Raw genomic sequence first — 24,536 nt, 5'->3', positions numbered from 1 at the left:
AAGAGAGAGAGAGAGAGAGAGAGATGGTTAAACTGTTTGCCAAGCTTCATAAAGTATGGCATGTCTCAGCAAGCAAGTGCGTGCAGAGAGTCAGCATGAACAATATGATGAAATGTACATACAGTACATGATGCAAGTGTCTCTGCTGGTTGTGAAGAACGGTAAATGCCGGTTTGACAAGGTCTACGTGATAGGTGAGAACAGGTACTGCATGTTATTGGGGATATAAAGTGCAGACCTTAAACTTTGATTTACATTTAGTATATTTACTTTCCATAATAGTAGGATATGTACTTGAGGCCATACGTGTTTGGTAAAAAACACTTTTCTTCATCCCTAATTTAAATTGCAAATTTAAAGTATGACAATTTATAGAAGGAAGGTGGACGAGGGAGGACAGGTGGCTCATGGGTACACAGTAAAAACATCATTGATGCTGCTTTAACCTCCTGAGCCATGGTGTATCCGTTAAGTCCCTCCTGATATAAAGAAGAAAATTAATTTCCCACACTGTATGAATCAGGGTCTGTTTGGAGCAACACTTTAGTTATAGATGCACACAGAGGTTACCATTCCAACCCTAGATCATTCTTTTTCCAGGCAGAGCGCCTTTCTGAGGCAGATCACTGGCTAATATTAAGACTGTACTGAAAACAGGTGCAATATTAACCCTATGTCAAACTGTTTTAGTTTCTCTAAATACATATTGTTCATTTAGAAAGGACTCTTTAACAAAATGAGTCAATGGAACATAAAGAACATAATGGGATGCCTCGGGGATCACGTGCGGCTTCACTAGGTTGCTGTTCAAATGAGGAAGAGAAGTGAGGAGACAGCGCATGCTTATCAGTCAGCCTGATGTGATGAGAAACGAAACTTAAATCGGACAGGCTACTGGAGGAGAGCGGGGAGGCTTCAGGGAGAGGTTCACTCCGGGTCCAGACGATGCCAAGCTCCGGTACACGGAGGAGCTGCGTTATTCTCCGCGATATACCTGTATGAACAACAGCCCATCTGACGGTAGGCTAATTATCATATTTATAATTGTTGTTGTTATCACGGTCATTAGGCGATTCATATCAGTAGTAGTAACTAGAAGGCTAGCACGAGTTGAAGCAATAATGTCGAAACAGTTAACTTGACTGGGAGAATTTAAACAGACTGCAATAACTGGTTGCACTTTAAACTTCTTGATTGTTGGTTAATAGACATGTATCTTACTATTAAAAAAAGTCTACAGTTCAAAACCTAGTTTTAATATCACTGCCATGGGTAGGCTATAGTCTCCCATCCACAGCTCTGTCAGCGCTGCAGTATGGTCTGGCTACACTATCTATCTCTCTGGGATTGTTGTTGTTAGTGTTTCTTTAAACCAAATTGCCTTGGACATTCGGCGCGCCGGATGTCATGTCTTACCAGCAATATACATCCGGTGAGCCAGGCTACTCCCTGGGTGATTTGAAAATTTTGAGCCACTGACTTTCATTCTGATTCTGTGTTGTTGCCTGCTTGCTCCTGGTGTTAAGAGAAAGGGCAGCTGCGCCATCTATTGGATTTAAGATGCAACTCCAAACAGCAGGCAGTTACTGACATTCATTAAAAAAAATCTGTAGTCATTTAGGATTTTTAGGATCAATTTAGCTGTGACTTTTATTGATCCTTCTTATCAACAGAGTGTTTTGTTTGCTGTTCTTTGGGGCTTTTCTGTGTAAAACTGACATGCACAGAAAAGCCCCAAAGAACAGCAAACAAAACACTCTGTTGATAAGAAGGATCAATAAAAGTCACAGCTAAATTGATCCTAAAAATCCTAAATGACTACAGATTTTTTTTTAGTCTTCCTTTAATTTTACACTAAGCATTTTCTCATTTAAAAGAGGTCTAAAACTGGTTCAAAAGTTAAGAAAATATTACCCATTATTTGAAGACGTTGATTAAAAGTTCACATTAGGCCTGCAACTAACGATTATTTTCATTGTCATTAATCTGTCGATTATTTTCTCGATTAATTGATTAGTTTGGTCTTTAAAATGTCAGAAAATGGTGAAAAATGTTAATCAGTGTTTCCCAAAGCTCAAGATGCGTCCTCAAATGTCTTGTTTTGTCCACAACTTAAAGATATTCAGTTTACTGTCACAGAGGAGTAAAGAAACTCGAAAATATTCACATTTAAGAAATGTTGTACTTTTCTTTCATAAAAAATTACTCAAACCGATGAGGCGATTGTGAAAATAGTTAGCAAATAATTTAAAAGTTGACAACTAATCGATTGATTGATTATTCTTTGATTAATCTAGTTCACATTTAGACCATTTTTTACCTAGATTTGGAATACTGGCTTTCAACTGAGAAATGTGGTTTCTGAGTTAGGCTTTAAAATGACTATAGGGTATAATTTGCACATTACTTCAAATCTGTTGAAATATGTTGTCATATCTGTCAAAGCAATTTTGAAAGCAGAAACATGGACCCCATTACATCTGGCTTTAACATGAGATATGTAGATATCAGGAGAACAAAAAGGCCTGTTAATGCCGGTGTAAATACACTCAGAATGCATTGGAACTGCTAATGGCTGCTAATTAACATGAGTTGTTTCAACGTGCGTTCAGAAAACCAAACATCCAGTCTTTACCAATACTTTATATCATCATCATCTTATCATTTTCTCATCAGTGGTAATATTTAACCATGTCCGTCACTTCCAATAAGTTTCAGCAGATTAAGAAAACAAATACAGCCATGACGTAACCCAACACATTCAAAACTGTTTATCTCTTATCTTTCGACACTCGTGGTTACTGACAGGATGAAGTTAAATAACCTGTGGCCAGCCTTGGTCTGAACAAAACACCATGTAGTGCTCGGCAGGCGATGGGGGGGGAATTGATACAGCATAGTATCGCAATATTTTCTGTGGCAATACTGTATCGATACACAGACACCAGGTATCAGTCTTTTATTATATGAATTGCACATGAGAACTTAACTTTTTGGTACTAGAATAATAAAATGAATTGTATTTTCAGTCGAATAGATGGTGCAGTTGAGTTTTTTGAACAAAGAAATGTTTCATTGCGTATCTGAACTGGGCTTTAAGCAGCAGGTGACCATAGCAACAAGCACACTTTGTGTCCTTCCTGAATGACCTTAAATGTTAATACCAGAGTCTTTAACAATTATAGATAAACAAACAAAAAGTATACATGCCAAAGATATGAATGAATGACTTTCTGAATTTAACATAGTGAGCACACTTCTTATTATGCTGTCTTCTCTATTGTTTTCTTTTTCAGACACATTCAAACAAAGTTGGACATTTCTCAGACTTTGGCCTTCAGTGAGATAATGACAAGTTGATGGTCTATTGTGACTGGCTGTAACCAGAAAACACAACTCAAAACATATAAACTACTTAAGCTCTGAGCACATTCCTACAATCCATTAAACGTTTAAATTCAGATGCTTTAGCATTATGAATGTATCACAATGTCAGCTAATGAATCCAAACTTGCTCCTCTTTTATCAACACATGACCTCAAACTTGTATGCACTAAATGCTCTGTCAAGGAGAAAGAAATTACGTATAAGTTAAAATCAGACCGGCACCATTGTGCACGCGATCTCCTGCTCTGCAAAGTTAAAGGTGGCAGCAAATGGAGGCCTGTTTCTAGGCGGCCCACGTTTCCAAATCCCAGTCAGTATGTAGTATGTTGCTTCTTTGTGGAAGGCTCTGGTTGCACATACCACAAGAACCGGTGTACCTTTGCCAGAAGTGATGAGGAAGCTGCCGTTTGGAACTTTGGAAAGTGTCACAGATTAGACCATGTGTTTCTTTGTAAACTTATAGTTCAGTCTGAGGGAGGATCTGATCCGCCTGATAACTCTGAATCTATGGGTGACTTCTTGCCAACTCTAGATTTGAAGGCTGTGTGCGAGCTGTGTTCTATCAAGGAGAAGGAAATAACTCACACAGTTCAGTCAGTTACTCACCAGTGCAGTAGAAATCTGCTTTTAGCCAAAGAAAAAGCCTCTAACCAATGGAGGCCTGTCTCTGAGCGGCCTACATGTGGACAGTTTGGTCGAAATGTTCTTTACCAAGTGTGTAAGTTCTTTGTTGAGGGCTCTGGATGTACACAACACGGACAGGAATGCACGTATGCCAGAAGCTATGAAGAGGCCACTGTATGGAACTATGTTAAAGACAAAAACATTAATAAAGAGGAGTTAATCCGACTTGTAATTGAGTCTCAGCCTATTTCGTTAACACCAGAAAGCGCAGCTGAAAGCATACTCCAACAGTTTTCAGGTGAATTCATTGAGTTGTGCAAAGACTGCTTTCATGATCGTCCACAAAAAATAACAGCCAAAAGGTGGAATTCCACTTGCTCATCAGATGCAGCACACACCTGGGACCCAGTCTTAGTTTATCACCTATCAGAGAATAGTAGGAAGCACATCTACAGCCAGGTGCGCCCTCTTCGCCAGGACTGTCAGTTTAAGTATTGCAGTCATGTCAGGCAAGGCAAGCCCTGCTGGCATGAGGCCGGCCACTGCCAGTCTGCCCAGAGCGAGGTGGAGATGGCCGTGTGGAAAGCCGAGCACAGTGGGCTCTCTCTTCGGCCTCATCTCCTTCAGTTGAGCCGGCGGGAGCAGACGGAGCCCAGACTGGTCACCATGTACTGCAAAGTTTGCTTCCTGGCCCTTTCCTCCCCAGAGAGCTTCTACAAGCACTGCTCCTCTTTGGAGCATGCCCAGTTACTCTCTGAGGACACCGTCACCAAGTGGAGAAGACGACAGCCTCCACACAATAACCGATCTGACTTTTGGCTGTGTGAGAGGTAAACAACTCTACTCCTCTTTACATGTTTTGTTATGCAGGTTATGGGTCATGACTATGTCCCACTATGGGTGGCAATTTTAAAACACCCAGAACTTAACCCTTTGGTTTGATAAAAAAAAAAAAAAAGCCTTATATTGCTGTTATATATTTGCTTTATGGAGCTCCTCCACTTTTTTAGTTTTAACCCGTTTAAAGGATAAGTCAAGTCAAACTTTATTTGTATAGCACATTTCAAACAAAGTGCTGAACAGGCACAACATATCAAAACAAATGAATACAAAAGCAAATTAAAGCTGCAAGCAGCATTGGATGGGCCCTCGCACCTCCTTGCACGTCGGGGTGACTGCCGGACGCCGCTCCTTGCGACCGTGCACTTGCGTGGCACTCAGACACTGCAAAACGTCACCAATGAAAAGGGAACTCTCTGCTGAGTTCAATGATACCTCACACAAGACTCTACATCATACAGTTCATTAGCTGTGAAAGGGGGCGTGGCTAAAGCTAGGGGGCGGGCCAAACCATGACCAATAAAAACGGAACTCTCTGCTCAGTTCAATGATACGTCACACAAGACTGTACCTTAAATGGGTCACCAGTTATGAAAGGGCCGTGGTTTAAGCATAGGGGGCGGGCCAAACCATGACCAATGACAAAGGAACTCTCTACTGAGTTCAATGATACCTCACCCAAGACTCTACCTTAAACGCTTCAAAAGTTATGAAGGGGGGCGTGGCCTGAGTAAGTAGGCGTGGTTAAAGTATAGGGGGTGGCTCAGTATCACATGTAGACCACACATTATAAGTTTCGTGTAAATCGGATGATGTTTTTCATAATGCTGATTTCCTTTTGCCAGCAGGGGGCGCTATGACCAAAAGTCAATATTGGCCTGTAGATGTCCTCAGGCCTTGACCCTTGTTGATCATGGGAAATTTCAAGCAGAATGGACAATGTACACTCTAGTTACAGCCACTTTCTCGTTCATCGCTAAACACTCAAAATGGCCGCCATGCCCATACCGTTCAACAAAAAGTCTTGATTTTAATAACTTTTCATCGTTGAGGTCTTGAGATGGCACACACCAAATCTGAAGTCGATCAGATGAAATCTCTAGTAGGAGTTCGTTAAAGTATAGCACCTTGACTTTTAGGTCTACTTCCTGTTGCCACTAGGGGGCGCTATGACTTTGAGTAAATATCTGTCTATAGATGTCCTCAGGGTTGGACTCTTATGAATCCTGAAAAGTTTCGAGCCAACTGGACAATGTGGAGAAAATGGCCGCCCCGCCACGGCCATGCCCTATGACGAAAAGTTTTTCTTTTAATAACTTTTCATCTTTAACGTCTTAAGATGGCACAGACCAAATTTGAAGTTGATTGGATGAAATCTCTAGGAGGAGTTCATTGAAGTACGACATGTGGAAATGGCCAAAATCGCACAATTTCGAACTTCAATTCAAAATGGCGGACTTTCTGTTGCGTTAAGGGTATGGCTCCAATGAGCTTTTTTGTACTTCTTGACATGCTACATACGTGTAGCACGTTTCGTTAGTCTACGTTAAACGTACTGCAGGGGCTAAATTTTTAAAGTTTTGTAGGGGGCACTAGCGAGCCATTTTTGTGCGCCTATTCCCAAAACCCTTAAAATACGTAAATTTTTCACCACTTCGCCACTGTTGGCGCTCAGGCCCTAACAAGGCTAGTCATGTTCTATATTTTTGTTTTTGTTAACAAACCCCATGAAAAGACCAACACCAACAATGTGTTAGAGACCAGCAACGTCTGTCTCTCAATACTCTCGACTTCTGTAGTCTGTCTGTGCTCCAATCCCATTCATACCTACTGATAACTATGTGTACTGTGTGTGTGTGTGTGTGTGTGTGTGTGTGTGTGTGTGTGTGTGTGTGTGTGTGTGTGCGTGTGTGCATGCGTGCGTCGGTGCGTGTCATGAAGATATACTTTCATTTCTAAGAAATTCTTAGTAATTTCCTACAACAGATGGGCCAAATGTGGATTAATCTACATTAATCCACATTTGGTGTTCTAGTGAGTATTTGTGGCAGCAGGACGGTGTGTGTGTGTGGGGGATTGAGTCAAAATAAACACAGTGTTTGTGTTCCTGGTAATGAAGGGAGATGTCAGCCAGTGCAACAGTGTGGCTCACTGATGGCACACAAGGAAGGAAATATATCGGGCTGTGATACACACGATACTTTCATTCATTTAGTGTTGGATTTGGTCTTTTTGTGGGTTTTGTTCGCAATGAGATAAACATAGAACCAGACTTATTATTTAAAGTGCAATGTTCATATTATAAAATAATGAAATTAAATTTAATAACTTACATACACTCAAAGATACCAGCATACATACTAAATTCTTTATATTTTTCAGTGTGGTCCTTTTGTCCAATGCAATACACAACAAACACAAAGGTGCGACTCACACTTTATACACACACAAAATAAATTCAAACTAATAGAGGTATGGAAGATTTAAAATGCATAAATGAAAACAAATCAAACATGAAATAAAGTGAAAAATTCCTTATTTTAGCATGGGCAATGCGTCTCCATCTCAAAAAGAATATGTTCCCTCTAACCCCCTCATCAAAGCTAATAATAGTGTTTGCATTTAGTTTTGGAAGATCTATGCTCCTTTCTGCTGACAACACTAAAATTCAACACACCTTGTCACTTTATTTTCTGTGTTGTGATTAGATTTTAATATGGCATGGACCACTTATGCCACAATGAAAAACAATTCATTCAGTTAAAGCCAAAAAGCCGAATAATTCTCCTTTTCATCATCTGTTTTTCATTTAATTATGACACGGTAAATTCATGCACAAAAAAGAAATTCACCAATATGTATTTCACTTTCTTTGATTTGTTTTAATTTGCCACAGTAGGGGAGCTCCAGAAACACACCCAAAAACCAACCTAGTACAATAGTAGTAAAATAAGTTAAAAATAATACCTAATATATTATTTTTAATAATAATAATAATAAGTACCTAGCATAAATTTGAATGAGTAAAAATCTTCTGAGAAACATTTAGACGTCTTTTTTATTGTGACATATTCTTTGTATTGTACTGTTCAAATTGCCATTTCATCCTAGACCACAAACATGCGAGTATGGCAACAAGTGCCCAAAAGCTCATTCTGAGGAGGAACTGCAGGAGTGGTTGATGCGCGCTGCAGAGGAGAAGGAGATCAGACATAACATTGGAGCCCAGGGTCTCATGTGCTACAATGAAAGTCTCTTGGAGGAATACAAAAACAGCAGTAATGAAGTACACATTGTGAGTACGAGGCTCTAATCTTTTGTCTCATTATCTTATTCTGGTTGTTCATGTTGTGCCATTGGTTCAGTCAACTGAGAAGCACACCATGTTCTCTTTTGAGAACATTGTCTTTGAATCCAGTCTTTATCGCATACACACACTCCCTCTTTCTCAAGGACATTGGAAACTTGAATACTCCCCTAGAGAAAAACAAACTGTAGTGCTGCAAGGCCTGAAAACACACACACACACACACAAAGAAGACACTATGTAAACAGACAAGGAATAAAATGGGAATATAGAAAGGTGTTTCCATCAAGTGCTAAGTGAGAAAACTTCATTGAAGTACACAGGTCAAACGCAGTCTGTCGCTGATGTTGTGATGTTGCTTCATTCGATGAACTACAGTAGAGATAAAGATGCCTTACTGAATTTGAACATCTCTGGGTATTATTTAAGTATAGTAATTCCTGCTTCCCAAAGACTCACAACACTGTAGAATGGTCCCTTTAAATTTCCCTTCATCACATTTAGAAAAAGTAAACTATATAATTTAGGTATAACAAATAATTATAGGACTTTTTAATTTCTAACAAAGGCAGTTGATTTGTTTATTATATTAGCAATTTATTCTTTAGTTCTTCACCATGCTATTTTAATTAATTGTCTCAAATGTTGAACAGATTTCAGAACAAGTTGACGATGTCAGCATCTCCTGTGATGAAGATTTAACTGTAGAGTGTGAACAGACCAATGCAACACTGCAATGGAACTTCCAAGTGGAAACAGAGGTGAGATTTTTACAATAAGGCATGAAGTTGGTTGCTTTTCCTGGGTCAAATGCGAAAAGGTCCAGCTGCTGAATATCTTACTTCAAACTACTTCAATACAGACACAGCAGGCTGTGTTTTTGTTCCTGTGCTCATTTCACATTTTTGCTAGTTCAGGACTAGTGTTGCCAGATTGGACTGACAAAAAGTCTGGGCTTTCACACTGGGGATGAAACGGAAAAAGAAAAAGAAAAAATACAGCTTTCCTGTCCAAACCTTTCACACCAAGGCCGGCATGAATATTCGTGTTCCGTGCATTCTACTGAAAACAAAATTTTGCCCTGACACATAATCGTCAACTCATCGTTGTTTTAACTGTAGTAAACCCACACTCAACTCTGCACAGTGCAGATGGGCTTGTTATTCCAAGTGTGCAATATTATTTAGAGAACTTACAATGTGTTCAATTGCTGGTTATAATGATGATAATAACAACAACAACAACCATAATAATAATAATAGGCCTATATATTGTTATCGCTTATCAGGTTTTGTCAGGTTTTATAGTTTACCTTTCACAAGTATTTGTAACACGTATAATGTCCATACCATAATGTCAGCCAATTTTAATTGTTCTCTATATATTATCTTGAAACAAAGTATGTTTACCCCTCTTTTGCAGTCTACTCACTGTCACAAGCCAGTTCAACTGCTACACTTCCCCAGATATTGTCTCTATTTACGATGTCTTTATACATTTTATTTTGTTTTTAAAAAAATGCATTCGTTTGCGAGACCAAATGGATCAATCAATCAATATCCCTATTGTTGTGTGATGGTATTATCAGCAGAATTATCACAATGACGTCCGAGAAAATCTATCATCCTTTATCAATCGTATGATAATAATCAATTGTATAATGATAATCAATCTTATGATGACAATCAATCGTATCAGCGGACCGCTAACGTTCGGACCAGCTCATTCTCTGTAACCAATGCAGCATGAGAGCACGGCGGAACCAGCCAGCCGGTGAACAACTTATTCATTGGCTAACGTTAGCTTGCCAGCTCCGCCTTAATGTTACCCCATCGCCACATCATTCATAGAAAACGAGCCAAATAAAGCTGTCACTCGTGGCGATAGCATTGTGCTTTGTGTGAATGAAGCATGAAGTTAATTTAACTCATTGGGCGGCAGGCTCGCTGCCTCGTAACGTTACACTGCTCGTTTGTCCGTTGCTGTAAAACCTCAGCTCCGCGACTCGCCGGAGGTTAGCTTATACTGAAGATTATACGTTACCAAGCTCTCTAATAAGTGGGATATTGTAGAGCGAGCCGGTCATTATTGTGAATTGAACCATTTCAATTCAAGTCCTGCATCAGCCTGCGTGGGTTCTAATTGGCCATAATGACCGGCTTAAAATTTGTATTAAAAGTTAAAAGCTGTTAGACCATTAGCCTAGCTACTCAGTTTGTCTTCTTGGTGTCAGTGTTGTGTTCACACAATCTTCATTTTGAATTTTTCTTTAATGTTCCAGAAATGGTGTGTCATAGTATGCTTAATTGCCACTTTTCTGTATGTACAGAGACAGCTTGTGCACGTGGCACTGCTGAAGCAGGAACCAGGAGCTTTGTTCACCCTTGGTGACATCAGTTCTGTGCCCTGCATCTACTCCTCAGGTGAACACTTTCTCAGTGAAGACATGACCTATGACATCACCGTGTCTTTCACATCCATGAACCCAGGCCTGTACGACCAGTGGTTAGTGCTAGATTTTGACATGAGACCAGTGCTACTGAAGAAACTCAGAGTAAGACTAGGCCAGCTGCCATTGGAGGACATTGAAAAACCAACTGTGAACCGTGGAGCCACCTTACAAAGTGCTGAGCGTTGGCATCGAGGGAACAGGGTTTTCATCCCTTGTTCATCCAGGACAGAAGAACAGGAGGAGCTGTTAAAGGAGTACAAACCTCCTCAGATTAACTTTCTGTATAAGTCCTTCTACAACAGCCAAACACCTCTGAATAATGAGAACTACAAAGAAAGAATGCACCACTTCCTGTACAACGAGGAACGGGCAGAGGACCAGATTGTTTCAAGGTAATATGCTTATCTGTAGCGGTTTCCTTTTATATTGTTTAGAATTAGCACATATTTACAAAAACTAAGTTGTTTTCTTATTTTCTTTGTTTAGACTAAATGTTTGTGGAGAAATTACAACAATGGATACGTTGAACAGTACAAGGTTTGGCATGATGATGGCTCCTCGGGGAGAACTGTTCTGTGCGGTCTCGATTCCTTGTAATCTCACACCAGACACCCCTGAGGGACTGGTTCTTAAACGAAGCATCCAGTCTGGCCTGATAGCACCTTTATCTTCAAGAGGTCGAAACTCCAAGGTCTATGAAGCCATCATTCTGAAGGACACCACAAGTGAGAACAAAATGTATTTGCAACTGTCTAAAAAATGTTGCTCTGATCTTACACTCAAAAGCAATGAATCATACCAAATGGAAGTGCAGTTTCAGTTGAATCGCCACAGCTTCTGCAACATGCACAAGGCCGTAGACCTCCTTCCTGATACAATAAGAGTGCTCCCAGACCTTAAAAACTGTGGAGTTCCAGTGAATAGCATCCAATGTGAGAAGCTGAATGCAAAGCAGCAGGCAGCAATTGACTTTATCACCGGTAATTCCAATGTCCAAAACCATGTGGCACCACTCCTTATCTATGGACCATTTGGAACTGGCAAAACATTCACCCTTGCTACAGCAGCCAGAGAGCTGTGTAAGCAGCCTCACAACAAAGTGCTTATTTGCACCCACACCAACAGGTAATACATATTATTGATAATGTGTTTAAAGGTGTACTAAGCATAATTGTCCTAAAAAAACAAAAACAATGTATAGACTAATACAAAAATAATCCCTCTCACTCATCATACATGATCATAGACTGTAAAAATAATGCACAAGGCTTCTGTGCCTGAAAAGTGAAGCCTTAATCCTGCATTTTATCTAATTTCGCTCAACTGGTTGCAAAAAGACCTCAGTTTCTGTAGAAGAGAAAATTACCCAACTTCTCAGTAAACATTTTCATGAGCTTATGGCCATTTTGTGAATTATGGTCCCATTTATTTTAAAATACAGAATAAAGCAGGGGATGCTTTAGGGGTGTGGCTACACAGGGACCTGTCAATCATGACAGAGGCTTAGCAATTCTAACCATGGCACTGTGTACATTAAATAGATGTGAAGTTGTTTTCAGCTTAAATGTTGACCCTCAAACTGTGTGTTTTTACTTCATCAAAGTTAATTGGAACATTTGGTCGCCTAAAATGTCTTGTTCAGCATTCTGCTAACCAAGCTATCTTGCTACTACTAGTGTTAGCGTGACGATTTTCTGTACCGGAGGTCTGCGTAAATCCACTGGATGACTCGCTTCAGAAGGGTTGAAAGTCTGCAACTTACCCCTTTAAGCGTTTAGCTTAGCACAGCACAGCACAATTGCCACCATAAACAACACTGGCTTGGACACATTATCGTTCCCAGCTCCAGCCTATCGTCAAAAATCGTCTTATCCGATTTCAAAAAACCAAGAGGGTGATGCCCGTATTGCTAAACTGGATGCTTCAGCAGTCCACAAACCAATGGGTGAAGTCACAGATGCTATGTCCACTATTTTTACAGTCTATGCTTATGATCCACTAGAAGTGTGTATTGATGTAGACCTGAGGCCTGTACTACGAAGCAAGATTTGGCGTTAACGAGCTAACTTCAGGTTCAACCCAGGGTTTTCTGTACTACAACGGTGGATCACTTGTTACCGGGTTCAGTCGCCGTGGTAACTTATGCCGAACACCTAACCTGGTCGGGTGCAGGTTAAGTTGGAGATTAGAGATCAACTGGTGTAAGAGCACCGCCTACTGACCAATCAATGCTCGATTGATAACGGCGTCACCGTTGTTAGAAGATCAGGCGGAGGTCGGTGCGCGGAGAGAGAGAGAGGGAGAGAGAGAGAGAGAGAGAGAGAGAGAGAGAGAGAGAGGTGTGCTCATAAAAGTTAATTTAACATTTAGAGACTGACAACCCCGTTAACATTCCCTGATGGGTATTGTTATGAAAGATATAGATTTTCAGCGGAGGGAATTACGTATCTTTGTTAGCTTCTTGAGCCGTGCGTTGCCAATGCGCACATCGGTTTAAATTATGTTTTTATATTTTTTATTTGCTCTCACGATCGCTTACCACTGCCAGGGTTGCATAGGCTAAAGCAACGACAGTTTATGGAAAGCACAAGTGTAATTATGGTCAGATCTTGACTGATGGGGAAGTGATATTAATAAGCGTTGTGATTTATGCATTTACAGCGTTGGCTATTGTTTGCCAGCTTTCCTCCTGTTTTAGGAAGCAGCTGTAGCGACTGTATTGCGTTTTGCCTGTTAAACCGTGTCAGTGTTCTTCATATTTATGTAGAATTATCATTTGCTCTTCTTATGTAAAATATGCTGCTCTGGTAGATGTTTGCGATTGGTCGTGCTGTGCAAACACCGCCTCTTTTATGTGAATGCGCCGCTGGATTGGGAAACCCTGGGTTGATTGAACTAGTTGTTAACCACCGTCGTGATACAGCTTATGCAGGATCGCGGTTGTTAGGTTAGGTGAAGCCGGGTAACTGAAAGCAATCCAGGGCATGTTGATCTTGATTCGTAGTACAGGCCTCAGCTCTTTGCCTGTATTTGGAAGAGCCAAATTTGAATGGTATGTTTACAAACACCCACCAGCAATGCTGCTAAGTATGCCTTTAATGAAATACTGATTAATTGATTGATTGAATTGGGAATTACTGGAATTGTTGGGTCTTTGTAAATTATAGAGTGTGGTCTAGACCTACTCTGTAAATCTGTAAAGTGTCTTGAGATAACTCTTGTTATGATTTGATACTATAAACAAAATTGAATTGAATTGAATTGACGTGTGTGATGGACAAAAGTGTAAAGACTAAGCTCTTTGCTCTAAGATGTACTGTTGTAAAGTTTTAATATACATTTGACAATATTGTCATTTTTGTTTAAGTTCTGCAGATTTGTACATCAGAGATCACTTCCATCCATTCATTGACAAGAAAAATGATGGAATGAGGCCAATTCGAATAAAAGCAAACAAACAAGGAAGTGCTTTCTTTGCCACAGATGAGATAACTTTAAAATACTGTTTGCTTTCGGAAGATGGACAGAATTTTTTACCACCCACAAAAGCTGCCCTTGATTGCTACAAAATAATCATAACCACCACAACAATGGCAAGATATTTCCATGACCTAAAGCTCCCAGAGGGATTCTTCACCCACATACTTATTGATGAAGCCTCTCAGATGCTGGAATGTGAGGCCTTGATGGCCCTTGCTCTTGCTGGGCCAAACACCAGAGTTGTTTTGGCTGGAGATCACATGCAAATGGGACCCAAGCTTTTCTCAGTTGATGATCATCACCGTTCAAATCACACACTCCTTAATCGCTTGTTCCACTACTATCAAGGCCAAAAGTGTGATGCTGCCCAGAACAGTAGAATCATTTTCAGTGAAAACTACCGATCAACCAAAGAAATTGTGGAGTTTGTGTCTACCAATTTCTACGTTGGTAAGAATGATGTTATCAAAGCCACTGGAAATATTCCGGCTCCTGCAAATGACCATGCCCTAAAGTTTCACCATGTTAGGGGAGAGTGTCTTTTGGACACCGTATCTATGTCTTGGTTTAACAAAGAAGAGGTTGCCAAAGTGGTTGAAGCAGTGAAAGAGGTTCTCGAACACTGGCCATTGACCTGGGGGACCAAGGACCAAAGCTCAATCTGCGTTCTATCAGAAGGATGTCAGGTAAATTACAACCTTTAACTTGTTACAAGACTGAAACAGTGATGATTTCTGCATTGATGTATTTTAATTGTCATTGTTATATATGGTCAGACTATGGTCAATAGTTTAATTATCTTAATTGTTTTTTTATGATTTGTAGGTTTGGCAAATTAGGACAGCACTTAAAAGAAGAAGCCTTGCTGAAGTTCATGTTGAGAATATTGCAAATGTGCAAGGTAATTTTAATCTAGCTACTATTAAGAACTCCTGCAGGAATTATCTCATTATGTTAGACATGAAGGATGGCTAAACATTACACCTGTCTGACTATTCAAATATATTTGTATTACCTTTCATATATATTATTGTCATTTTATATAATAAACATTGTCTTCATGTGTTAACAGGCAAACAATTCAGGGCAGTCATAATGACCGCTGTGCAAACACGTGATAGCCTACAAACATCTCACCTGCCTGGTCTGGAGCTGTTCAATGATGCCCGTGTGTTAAACACTGCAATGACTAGGGCTCAGTCCCTTGTGGCTGTGGTTGGAGATGCCGCTGCCCTCTGTTGCTTTGGAAAATGCTCAAGAGTCTGGAAGAGCTACATAGATCATTGCATCAGCAACAACAGTGTTGCACCATTGCATTTCACCAAAGATTTCTTCGAAAAAGATGTTATGGAAACTGCAAGGTTTCAAAAGTCTGAACATGTGGATGAAAGCAACACTCTCAGCGATGCAATTCTGCAAGAGTTGAAAGATGAATATGAACAGTTGGAAACACAATGTAGTTCAGATGAAATCAGATTAAAGTCAAGATCATCATACAATACCAGTGATGTTGAAACAGACCTTTTGGAGTTGTGTAAAAAACAACCAGAGATATACATGCGAGGAAAGTTGGTCAGGGAGTCATATAACAGAGGTTATGTCATACCATCTCACAACCCCTCTAGACGTATCAGCATCACAGGAAGGGCAAACCTGGGTAAGGGCTTCACTGGAGACGAAGTGTTGTTGCAGTCAGCAAAGGTGGTCAGCATCACCAAGGAAGCTGCATCAGCCCGTGAACTTGTGTGCCTGCTTGAAGATGAGGATCACAGTAAACCAAGACAGAATTCTGAAGACATATTTGTCAGAAGGACGATGATACCCATTACAAAATCTGCACCCAAAGTATGCATACTGATCATCAAGAAAAGACGTAATTTCCTTCCGATATGGGAGCAAACTAATGGACAGTGGACGATTGCACGAAATGAGCGTCTTGATGAAAAGCTCAAACAAAACAATGTATTTGTAGTGCAAGTGATTGCCTGGAGAGAAAATTGTCATATTCCTTTGGGGAAAGTCATAGATGTTCTTCCAATTGGAAGTTCTTTGGCTGATGGACTAACAATCCTGAATGAAGAATTCAAAGTTGCACCCAATACATGTAAATCAGATGAGGCTCTCTCCAAAGATGAAGATTGGACACACAGAAAGAACATAAAAGACATAATCACTTTCACTGTTGATCCAAAAGAAGCAAAAGACTTGGATGATGCCATCAGTGTCAGGGAAATTGGAGATCAGTATGAGTTGGGAGTCCATGTTGCAGATGTGGCAAGCTTAGTGAGTCCAGGTGGTGAATTAGATGAGGTTGCAAAACAACGTGGTGCTACATATTACTGCAGTAAAGAAAATCCTATGCATATGTTCCCACAAGACTTGAGCACCGGACACTTCAGTCTTCTGTCAGGCAAAGTTCGCAGGGTGGTTTCATTAATGATCAAAGTAAACAAGAAAACACATGAGATCATTGAAAATCCCGAATTCCAGCTGTCATTGATCAGGTCTGATAAGCAGTTGTCCTATGAGGAGGCAGAGGTCATGATCACCAAAAGATATAGAGAGAGACCTACATTTGACACTGTAGAAGACTGTGTCACAGTGGCTTATTGTTTTGCAATGGCACAAAGGAAGATTCGACTTGGAAAAGATTGGGCTTATGCTCAACCTGACGATCAGAGATTGCCTGGAAAGCGCAAAGCCAATCTGATGATTGAAGAGCTGAGTGTGTTATTCAACACACTTGCATCTAAGAGGTTGATTGATTCAGAGAAAACCAAGTATTGCACACCCCTTCGCTGTCAGGAAAGACCCGATCTAGAAAAGATAAAAGAATTCAAGGAGAAATGTGGAGAATTAATACAACTGTCTTTTCATGTACGGAACAAAATTGCCCACAAGGAACAAGCCCCAAACAGTGAAAACTTCCGCATACTCACAGAAGTGTGGGAAGATATCCAGTCAGCTGCCAGAACAGATGATATCGACAAAATGGTGGACCTGATTGCTGCAGATGACATCCACCCTCTGCTCCAGCCAGTCATTGATCAGTTCAGAAGGTGCTCTAGTAAATCTAAAGTCATCTGTTCGAACTCCTCTCGTGAAGCACAGGTTGGCCATTATTCTCTGAATGTAACATCTTACACACAAGCATCCTCACCAATACGGCGGTACATGGACATCATCTTGCAAAGACTTTTGCACTCCGTCATATGTAACCGGGATGTCCAATACACTGTAGACATGATAAAGACTTTGTGCAGTCAATTTGAGGCAAACCTCAAGGATGCCAAGGAGTATGAACAAAAGGCTGAGCAGATCTCCTATGCAGTGAGCATGAGAAAAGAAAGTGCTTCAAAGCTAGCCTTTGTTGTTAATCCCAACAGAGACAGTGTTGCAGTGGCATTTCCTTTTAACAAGAACATATTTGCAGGGAGTTTATCAATTATGTACAAAGATTTACAATTGTGCGACCAACCAACTTATGATGAAGCAAATGACTGCATCACTCTTAAATGGAAAAGGCGAATCTACGCAGTTGACAACATGCAAATACACCAAGAGTTGAACATTCCAGACTGTGGTTCCTGCATTGAGCTTCCACTGAATATGTGGAAAGCCACTGTTAAAGCAATTGATGAAAAAAACTGGGATCATGCAAAGTTTCTTACAATGAACGTGACTACAATGCGACTGGAAAATCAAAATATTCTACCACAGTCATCTAATGTGCCTCAATCGAAGACTAACTCATGTACCTTAAAGGAGCATGAGACACAAATGGAGCATGAGGTTGACATTGAGCTCCAGTTGCAGAGAGGTGACACCCTTCAGATCCAAATGACAACAGAGTTAAAAAGAGGTTATCACATGCCTGCTGTGCAGTTGGTGCACATCAAACCAAAGTTTGAGATTTGTGTGCACCATGTCCACAGCCCTATTACATGCTTCTCCAGATCAGCAGATGATCCATCAAGGATTTTTTATAGCGACCCTAAGGAGTATGTACGCATATGGAAACCATTGTGTGAGATGGAATCTGCTTCCACTGCCGTGGATGAAAGTGACAGCATAGTCATCGAGAACCTGGTGGTAAGCTTCAGTCAAGAGCAAGAAGGCATACTAACAGGAAGCTTCTTCTTACCTCTGACATGGATTAATGAATGGGCCATTGAATGTAACCTTTCAAAGTGCTTACTGTGCATACGTAAAAGAGGTCTGAAGGTGACTCCAACCCTGGAGCTTTCTGCACCAATGGACCCAAAAGAGTTCACATGGGTGGCCCATGGTGTCACAAGAAAAGAGGAAAAGAAAAAAACACCAAATGAAGGAAGTAAAGTGGAGTTCTATGTCAATCACCTGCCAATGGAGACCTTTCCTGAATGTGTCTTTCAGAAAAACACTTGTTTCACAGTTGAAATAATTCCAAAGCTCCTGCCTGACATGTAAGTTCTAGTGTAGTTTACTCTGAGCCTACCAATGTAACTTTGCTTACACTTTGACTTTTCATTAGGGCTGTCAAAGTGAACGTGTTCACGCAAATGCATTTTAATGGTTGAGGATTATAAACTATGATATTCTAGTTGCGGGTTACATCTTTCGCCCGCATGGTGAAAAGGCATATATTAAAAGATCGATTTGGGGATTTTATTAATGGATATCAGATCACTCAAACAATTGGAAAATCATCATAAAGAAAGCATATTAGTTCTCTCCCATGTTGAGTATTATCTATGTTAATTTAATTAACTGTGGACACTGAGGCAATTAATCGTGATTCAATATTTTAATTGATTGACAGCCCTACTTTTCATACTGATTATATCTTATTTTTCTTGCATTGACATATGTTGATGGACTATTTCATTTTCAGCTAGATTAAGCTGTTGACACAAAGTTTTATCTTATCTGTTTGTAGCCGGAAAGAAAATGCTGTGGTCAGTATTATATCTGCATGTGATCTTGTCAAGACTATAGCACTTGGAAAACACATTCCAAAAGAGGGTATGTTCATTCATTGACTTTAAGTATTTGTATCAATGGGAGTCAGGCATAACGTGGAATACACAAAACACACATTGAATATTCATGTAGTATATTTTAAATTTGACTCAACAGGTTTTTCTTTTTTTTGCAAAAACATTTTTTCATTTTGTCTTTGCAGTGTGTAATGAGCACATACCAATGTTGCACATCCTGAGGAAAGAGCTACCAAATGTATTGCCAACATTTAACGCGAGTCAGTATCGTGCTGTGGAGAAAGCTCTAAATAATCCCTTTACACTTATACAGGGACCTCCTGGTAAGAGCTGGAACGTAAATTCACCCTGAAGTTTCATATGTTCTGCAAAGGCTTAAGTAATTTTTCCCATTTGTCTTTTAGGAACTGGAAAGACAGTAGTAGGTGTGTATATAGTGTACCGTTTCTTTGAGCTCAACTCTAAGTACCCAAGGATAGTTGATGACCCAAAGGATGAGAACAAGAAACAAGTCATTCTCTACTGCGGCCCATCCAACAAGTCTGTTGATGTTGTTGCAGGCAAGTTACTTTCTTTCTCTGCGGAAATTTCAGCTGCATTTTTTTCTGTTACTATAACCCATGTTTTACTGTTGTAACACAGAATACTTGTTGAGGTTTGGGGAAAGACTAAAGCCCCTCAGGGTCTACAGCCAACAAGTGGAAATGCTTGATTACCCTTATCCAGACTGCACTCTTCAGTTTTCCCGGAGGTCACTTCGCCAAGAACGTGCCAAATCAGAGCTAAGGTATTATTATCAGACCAGTTGATGACACTCAATTTTGAAAAAAAAAATGTAATTATTCACTAACACTAGCGTGTTTTAGGAGCATCACTATGCATCACCGCATGCGACAGGACCAAAACCCTTCTTCAGGTAGAATTAAAGATTTTGATCGACGCATTAAACTTGCCCTTGAGGAAGAAGGAGAAGTTCTGACTGCTGAAGAGGTGAAAGAGTAAGTTCAGATGCACTATTGGTTTAACAAACTTTAAAGCTGCATGAAAATGTCACCTTTTAGTCAGTAAAAGTAGGGAATTCCTAAATACTCATTTTGAAAGTTGTTACTAAATCTCACCTTTGTGGCAGTTGTCCAAGATTGTTTTCGAGCGTGAAATAAACCTCATGTTTCACTTTTACAAGAGAAAAGACTTCAAGGATGAAGACAAACTAGTTGGTTTGGCAAATAAACGTCTGGTTAACTTCACCAGATCCATTGAAGAGCAGTGTACAGCTACTTCCCTGAGCTTTTCTATGGGACTGTTTCCTACTGCAGTGATGAGACGGTCCTCAATGGGACTAGGTTGGACATTACTTTGTCTTGGGGTAGTTAGTGAATGTACGGTAACAAGCTCATCATTAGGATCCTATCATAACATGTTCCTTATTCTGTCATAAGATAATGATCAAAAGTCACTTTGACTCAGTGTGATAATTAGACAGTCCCAAACAGGGCTATGTCCAACTTTAATGTCTTGTGTTTGTTAGTGTCATTTTAGTTTCCTGCATGTCTGTCATCTGTTTGCACACCAAAATCCTGTCCAAAGAGTTAGAAAGAGTAGAAAAGAGTAAGTAAAGAACTTTAAGACTTTATATCCATCCCTAACTGTATAAAATGTTTCCCATCTAGATACAAAAAACTTCTCAGAGCTGCACGGACATATGAGCTTGAACGCCATGACATCATACTGTGCACATGTACACAGTCTTCCACCCCGAGTTTGACTAAGACAGTCAGCGCACGTCAGATCCTCATTGATGAATGTGGAATGGCCACTGAACCCCAGGCCCTGATTCCATTAGTCTGCAACAAACCAGAAAAGGTGTGCTTTTCATTTAACAATCATTGTCCAGCTTGTGCCTCCCATTAACACTGTCCTGAATGCTTCTGTATGCTGATGCTGATTTGTGCCTTGATTCATGAAAATACTGCCTTGAAATGTTTAAAGCACAATGGGTTTTGATGTCAGAATATCTCTGTTATCATTTGTTTTATCACCCTAATCCTCAAAAATGTAATGATATTATTTCGTAGCATTTTATTTTTCATGGCAGTTGTGACAATGGCATCATGACAACTAGCAAGGTTGTCCTGTGTGACAGTGAAAAACATGATTGTCAAAGGCTGATTCCTAATGATAATGGTACTGCCCCCCGATCATGTATCCGGTCCCACTTTCAGGTCCAACTCTAATGTTGACCATGGCAATGAATCTCAAAAACTACTGGCCAAATATCCATGAAGGTTTGTCCACAGGGAATTAATCCTTATGTTAATGATGACCTTCTATTCTGTTATCTAGTGTCCCCACCAGTTTTTGCACTTATCAAAATATAAAGGGGAGATTTGGGCACACTCATGTCCCCAACAGCATCAAGCCTTTCCATTTTTTTGACACAGGAGGTTCTCCTAGTGCTGGTAAAAGCCACCTGTCTGACTGGCTATTTTAGATCTGACTGATGTCAAATAACAGGAGTTTGGGGCACTGGTTGCATCATTACAATAATTATTCACTCCAATGTCTTACAATATGACTTTCAGGTTGTTTTGATCGGTGACCACAAACAGTTACGACCCATTGTGAAGAATGAGCGTGTGAGGAAGCTGGGGATGGCCAAGTCTCTGTTTGAACGCTACTATACAATGCACAAGAGCAGGGCAGTGATGCTGGACACCCAGTACAGAATGGTGAGAACATTAAATATGCACTATATATACATATCTATTGTGTACTATATATATATATATATATATATATATATATATATATATATATATATATATATTATACAGTATATTGCATATGTATGTATTACATGTACTTAGTGTAGCAATATTGAATTACCACGTCTGAGTTTACTATTTTAAATTGTTATCAACAACTATCAATGATATGCCTTTATAGCACAAGGACATATGCGAGTTCCCGTCAGAAGAATACTATGAGGGAATGCTGAAAACTGGGGTGAATCAGCCAAGCAGCGTCCTGCGTGTTGATGACAAGACGATGCCAATCGTTTTTGGGGATATCAAAGGAGAGACCATCAGTCTGGTTGTCAACACAGCCAAGGGCAACGAGAACTCCAAAGCAAACCAGAAAGAGAGAGACAAAGTGGTACTGTATTGGGCACACTTGGTTTTGATTAAAAGTTACTATAGAGTAGTAAAGTAAAAGTACCGTTTTACATTATTATTGCTTTCAACTACAGTGTTGCTTTGGTTCTTTTGCAGATTGACATTGCTGAAAAGCTGGTGAAGAATGCCAAAATCAAAGAGCAAGATATTGTGATTCTGTCACCCTATAATGCACAAGTGTCTGAAATCAGAGATGAGCTGAAGAAGAAGGACATGACTCAAATCAGCGTTACCACAATCACCAGAAGCCAAGGTGACCTCTCTGCTACTTAACGACAAATCTTTTACTGAAAGTAAAGAAGCTACACCACTATAAATAAATATTCCAGAGACTACTACTCATTGTGAAGAATTGCTCCTCTCAAAGTATTACCAATATACACATGTAGTCAGTACAGTACATAAAACACACAACATATACATGTTGAAGCTTGTCCCATTGGTGCTGGGTAGGCTACTTCAGGTCCTGATGGTTAGTTTAAAGCAGTGTGTCATATTTTATGACTATATATTCCACATTTGAATTTAAAATCATAATCCGTAAAATAGTAACTATAGACAAATGTAGTGAAATAAAAATATTTTTTTCAGTTGAGTGAGTCTTACAAAATGGAAATACTTGAGTAGCATTTCAAGTGTATTTGTTTTCATGATATAGACCATTTTTCTGGACATGTAAATGACAATCCCATGACTCAACAATCTAGTATTTCAGTGCCGGCCCGAAAAAAGCAAAGCACAACATCACGTGACATTCAGTATTTTGTCTTCTAGGAAGTGAATGGCGTTACGTCATCATATCTACGGTGTGCTCTCTGCCAAGTAAAGAAATTAATAGAGAACCAGAAGGATCTTGGCTGTCCAAACATGTGGGCTTTGTGGGTGATCCCAACCAGATAAATGTGGGCATCACCAGAGCCAAAGAGGGACTTTGCATTATCGGTAAGATACTACAGCTCAATGTCTTATTCCGACACTCAAAGCTCAAACCTCCTAGCTTCTTAACTCAAATGTTTCTGTCCTCTGAAAGGAAACCAAGAGTTGCTGAGCTGCAGTAGCCCTTGGAAAAAGCTCCTAGCCCACTACAAGCGTAACAATGCAGTGACAGTTGCAGACAAGATTTCAGTGTGTCGTCCCACATAGCTGATCTCATCTGTCCCTTTGAAGAGACTTGATTTCTACAAGCAGCAGACCACAGCCCTACACCTGCGCAACAGCACGACTTCATGAAATATGTAGGTCTATATATTTTTATGTTTTTTCAATGATGTTGCAGTAACTTTTTATGAATTCTTTTTACAGTTGTATATACCATATTTGGGGGTTTTGTATTGTGTTTGACAGTTTTGGTTGTGCTCTGATTTAAATACACCTTTCTCTTTAATATGTTTGCATCTGTAAATAGGAAATCCTAAAACTCCTATATCAACTGTATCTAGAATTTTATTATTAGATGTGCTAAATCGAATTCTAAACTTCCAGGTTCAAAGAATGAAGTCTGTTTTTTTTTTGTTTTTGTTTATTTATATATTATGTTTACAATTTAAGAAATTGCATTTAAGAAAAGGTGTAGGCTACAATAAATACTTTATCAGACAATGATAATGACAGAAAACAGAGTTCAGCTCTTGTTGTTTGAATCTTTTAATTCATCTTTAGGTTTAGTTTAAATGTATTTCACTGTATTTACCACTGTATGAAATCACCTCCAGTAAGACAACGTTCCTGTTTACTGATGAATGAGTCAGAATTAGTTTTCATCTGGCCTTAAAACTTAAAGAGTGAGTCCAGTTTGTAGTTTTCTTTTTTTAATGTTTGACCTCTCATAGAATTGTTTTTGATACCTTTAGATGTTGTTTGTTCAGGGATAAGGTTTTGCTACAGGAATACATGTATATATGTTAATAAAACATTTTTATCAAATATGACACGTATGATGTTGAGACAAAAGAAATGTTTTTTAGCAGCATTGCTCAAAATGGCTATGAATTTTTGCCTTTATATCTTCTAAAACATTAAATCCTTAACTTTTCAAATGTTAATTTTCAGGAAAGGTTATACATTTAAACTGCTGTTAAAGTTGTTCTTTAAGCTTTTCTGCATTCTGTGATTTTAGTAACTGTGTACAAAAACATTCAACTTGATGTATTGATGGTGTTGAAGCCAAAATTATGACTTTGATGTTAACTTGTATTTTGATGAATTGTCCATAAGTTAATTGCTGTTGGTACGTGGCATATAGTCACAGCCTTTTGACAATCAGCTGATTAAGGCTGTTTATAAGAGCTGAG

General features: G+C 39.5%; 1 protein-coding gene and 1 long non-coding RNA gene across 3 annotated transcripts; both read left to right on the top strand.

Moving 5' to 3' along the window:
* Positions 1–858: 858 nt before the first annotated feature.
* Positions 859–24,179, top strand: LOC116034580 (helicase with zinc finger domain 2). 2 transcript variants are annotated; one of them, XM_031277286.2, is made up of 20 exons: positions 859–1,020; positions 3,297–4,841; positions 7,963–8,146; positions 8,812–8,919; positions 10,488–11,002; positions 11,097–11,735; positions 13,978–14,776; positions 14,916–14,991; positions 15,163–18,535; positions 19,009–19,094; positions 19,255–19,392; positions 19,474–19,629; positions 19,712–19,856; positions 19,936–20,067; positions 20,740–20,932; positions 21,652–21,798; positions 22,016–22,225; positions 22,342–22,498; positions 23,020–23,187; positions 23,276–24,179. In XM_031277286.2, the coding sequence occupies exons 2-20, from the start codon at positions 3,490–3,492 to the stop codon at positions 23,386–23,388; spliced, it is 8,691 nt and encodes a 2,896-aa protein (XP_031133146.1). In that variant the 5' UTR covers positions 859–1,020; positions 3,297–3,489; the 3' UTR covers positions 23,389–24,179. The 2 variants fall into 2 exon arrangements, with proteins under 2 accessions (XP_031133146.1, XP_031133147.1); XM_031277287.2 differs by lacking the exon at positions 859–1,020 and adding an exon at positions 1,226–1,432.
* On the top strand, positions 20,074–20,721 carry LOC116034584. Its single transcript, XR_004101141.1, has 2 exons — positions 20,074–20,598; positions 20,663–20,721. It is a non-coding gene; the product is annotated as an uncharacterized LOC116034584 (long non-coding RNA).
* Positions 24,180–24,536: the final 357 nt, after the last annotated feature.

The sequence above is a fragment of the Sander lucioperca genome, chromosome 6 (assembly GCF_008315115.2).
Source record: "Sander lucioperca isolate FBNREF2018 chromosome 6, SLUC_FBN_1.2, whole genome shotgun sequence".
NCBI classification, from domain to species: domain Eukaryota; kingdom Metazoa; phylum Chordata; class Actinopteri; order Perciformes; family Percidae; genus Sander; species Sander lucioperca.
Note: the sequence above shows the minus strand (reverse complement) of the source record. Positions and strands in the feature narration are given on the sequence as shown.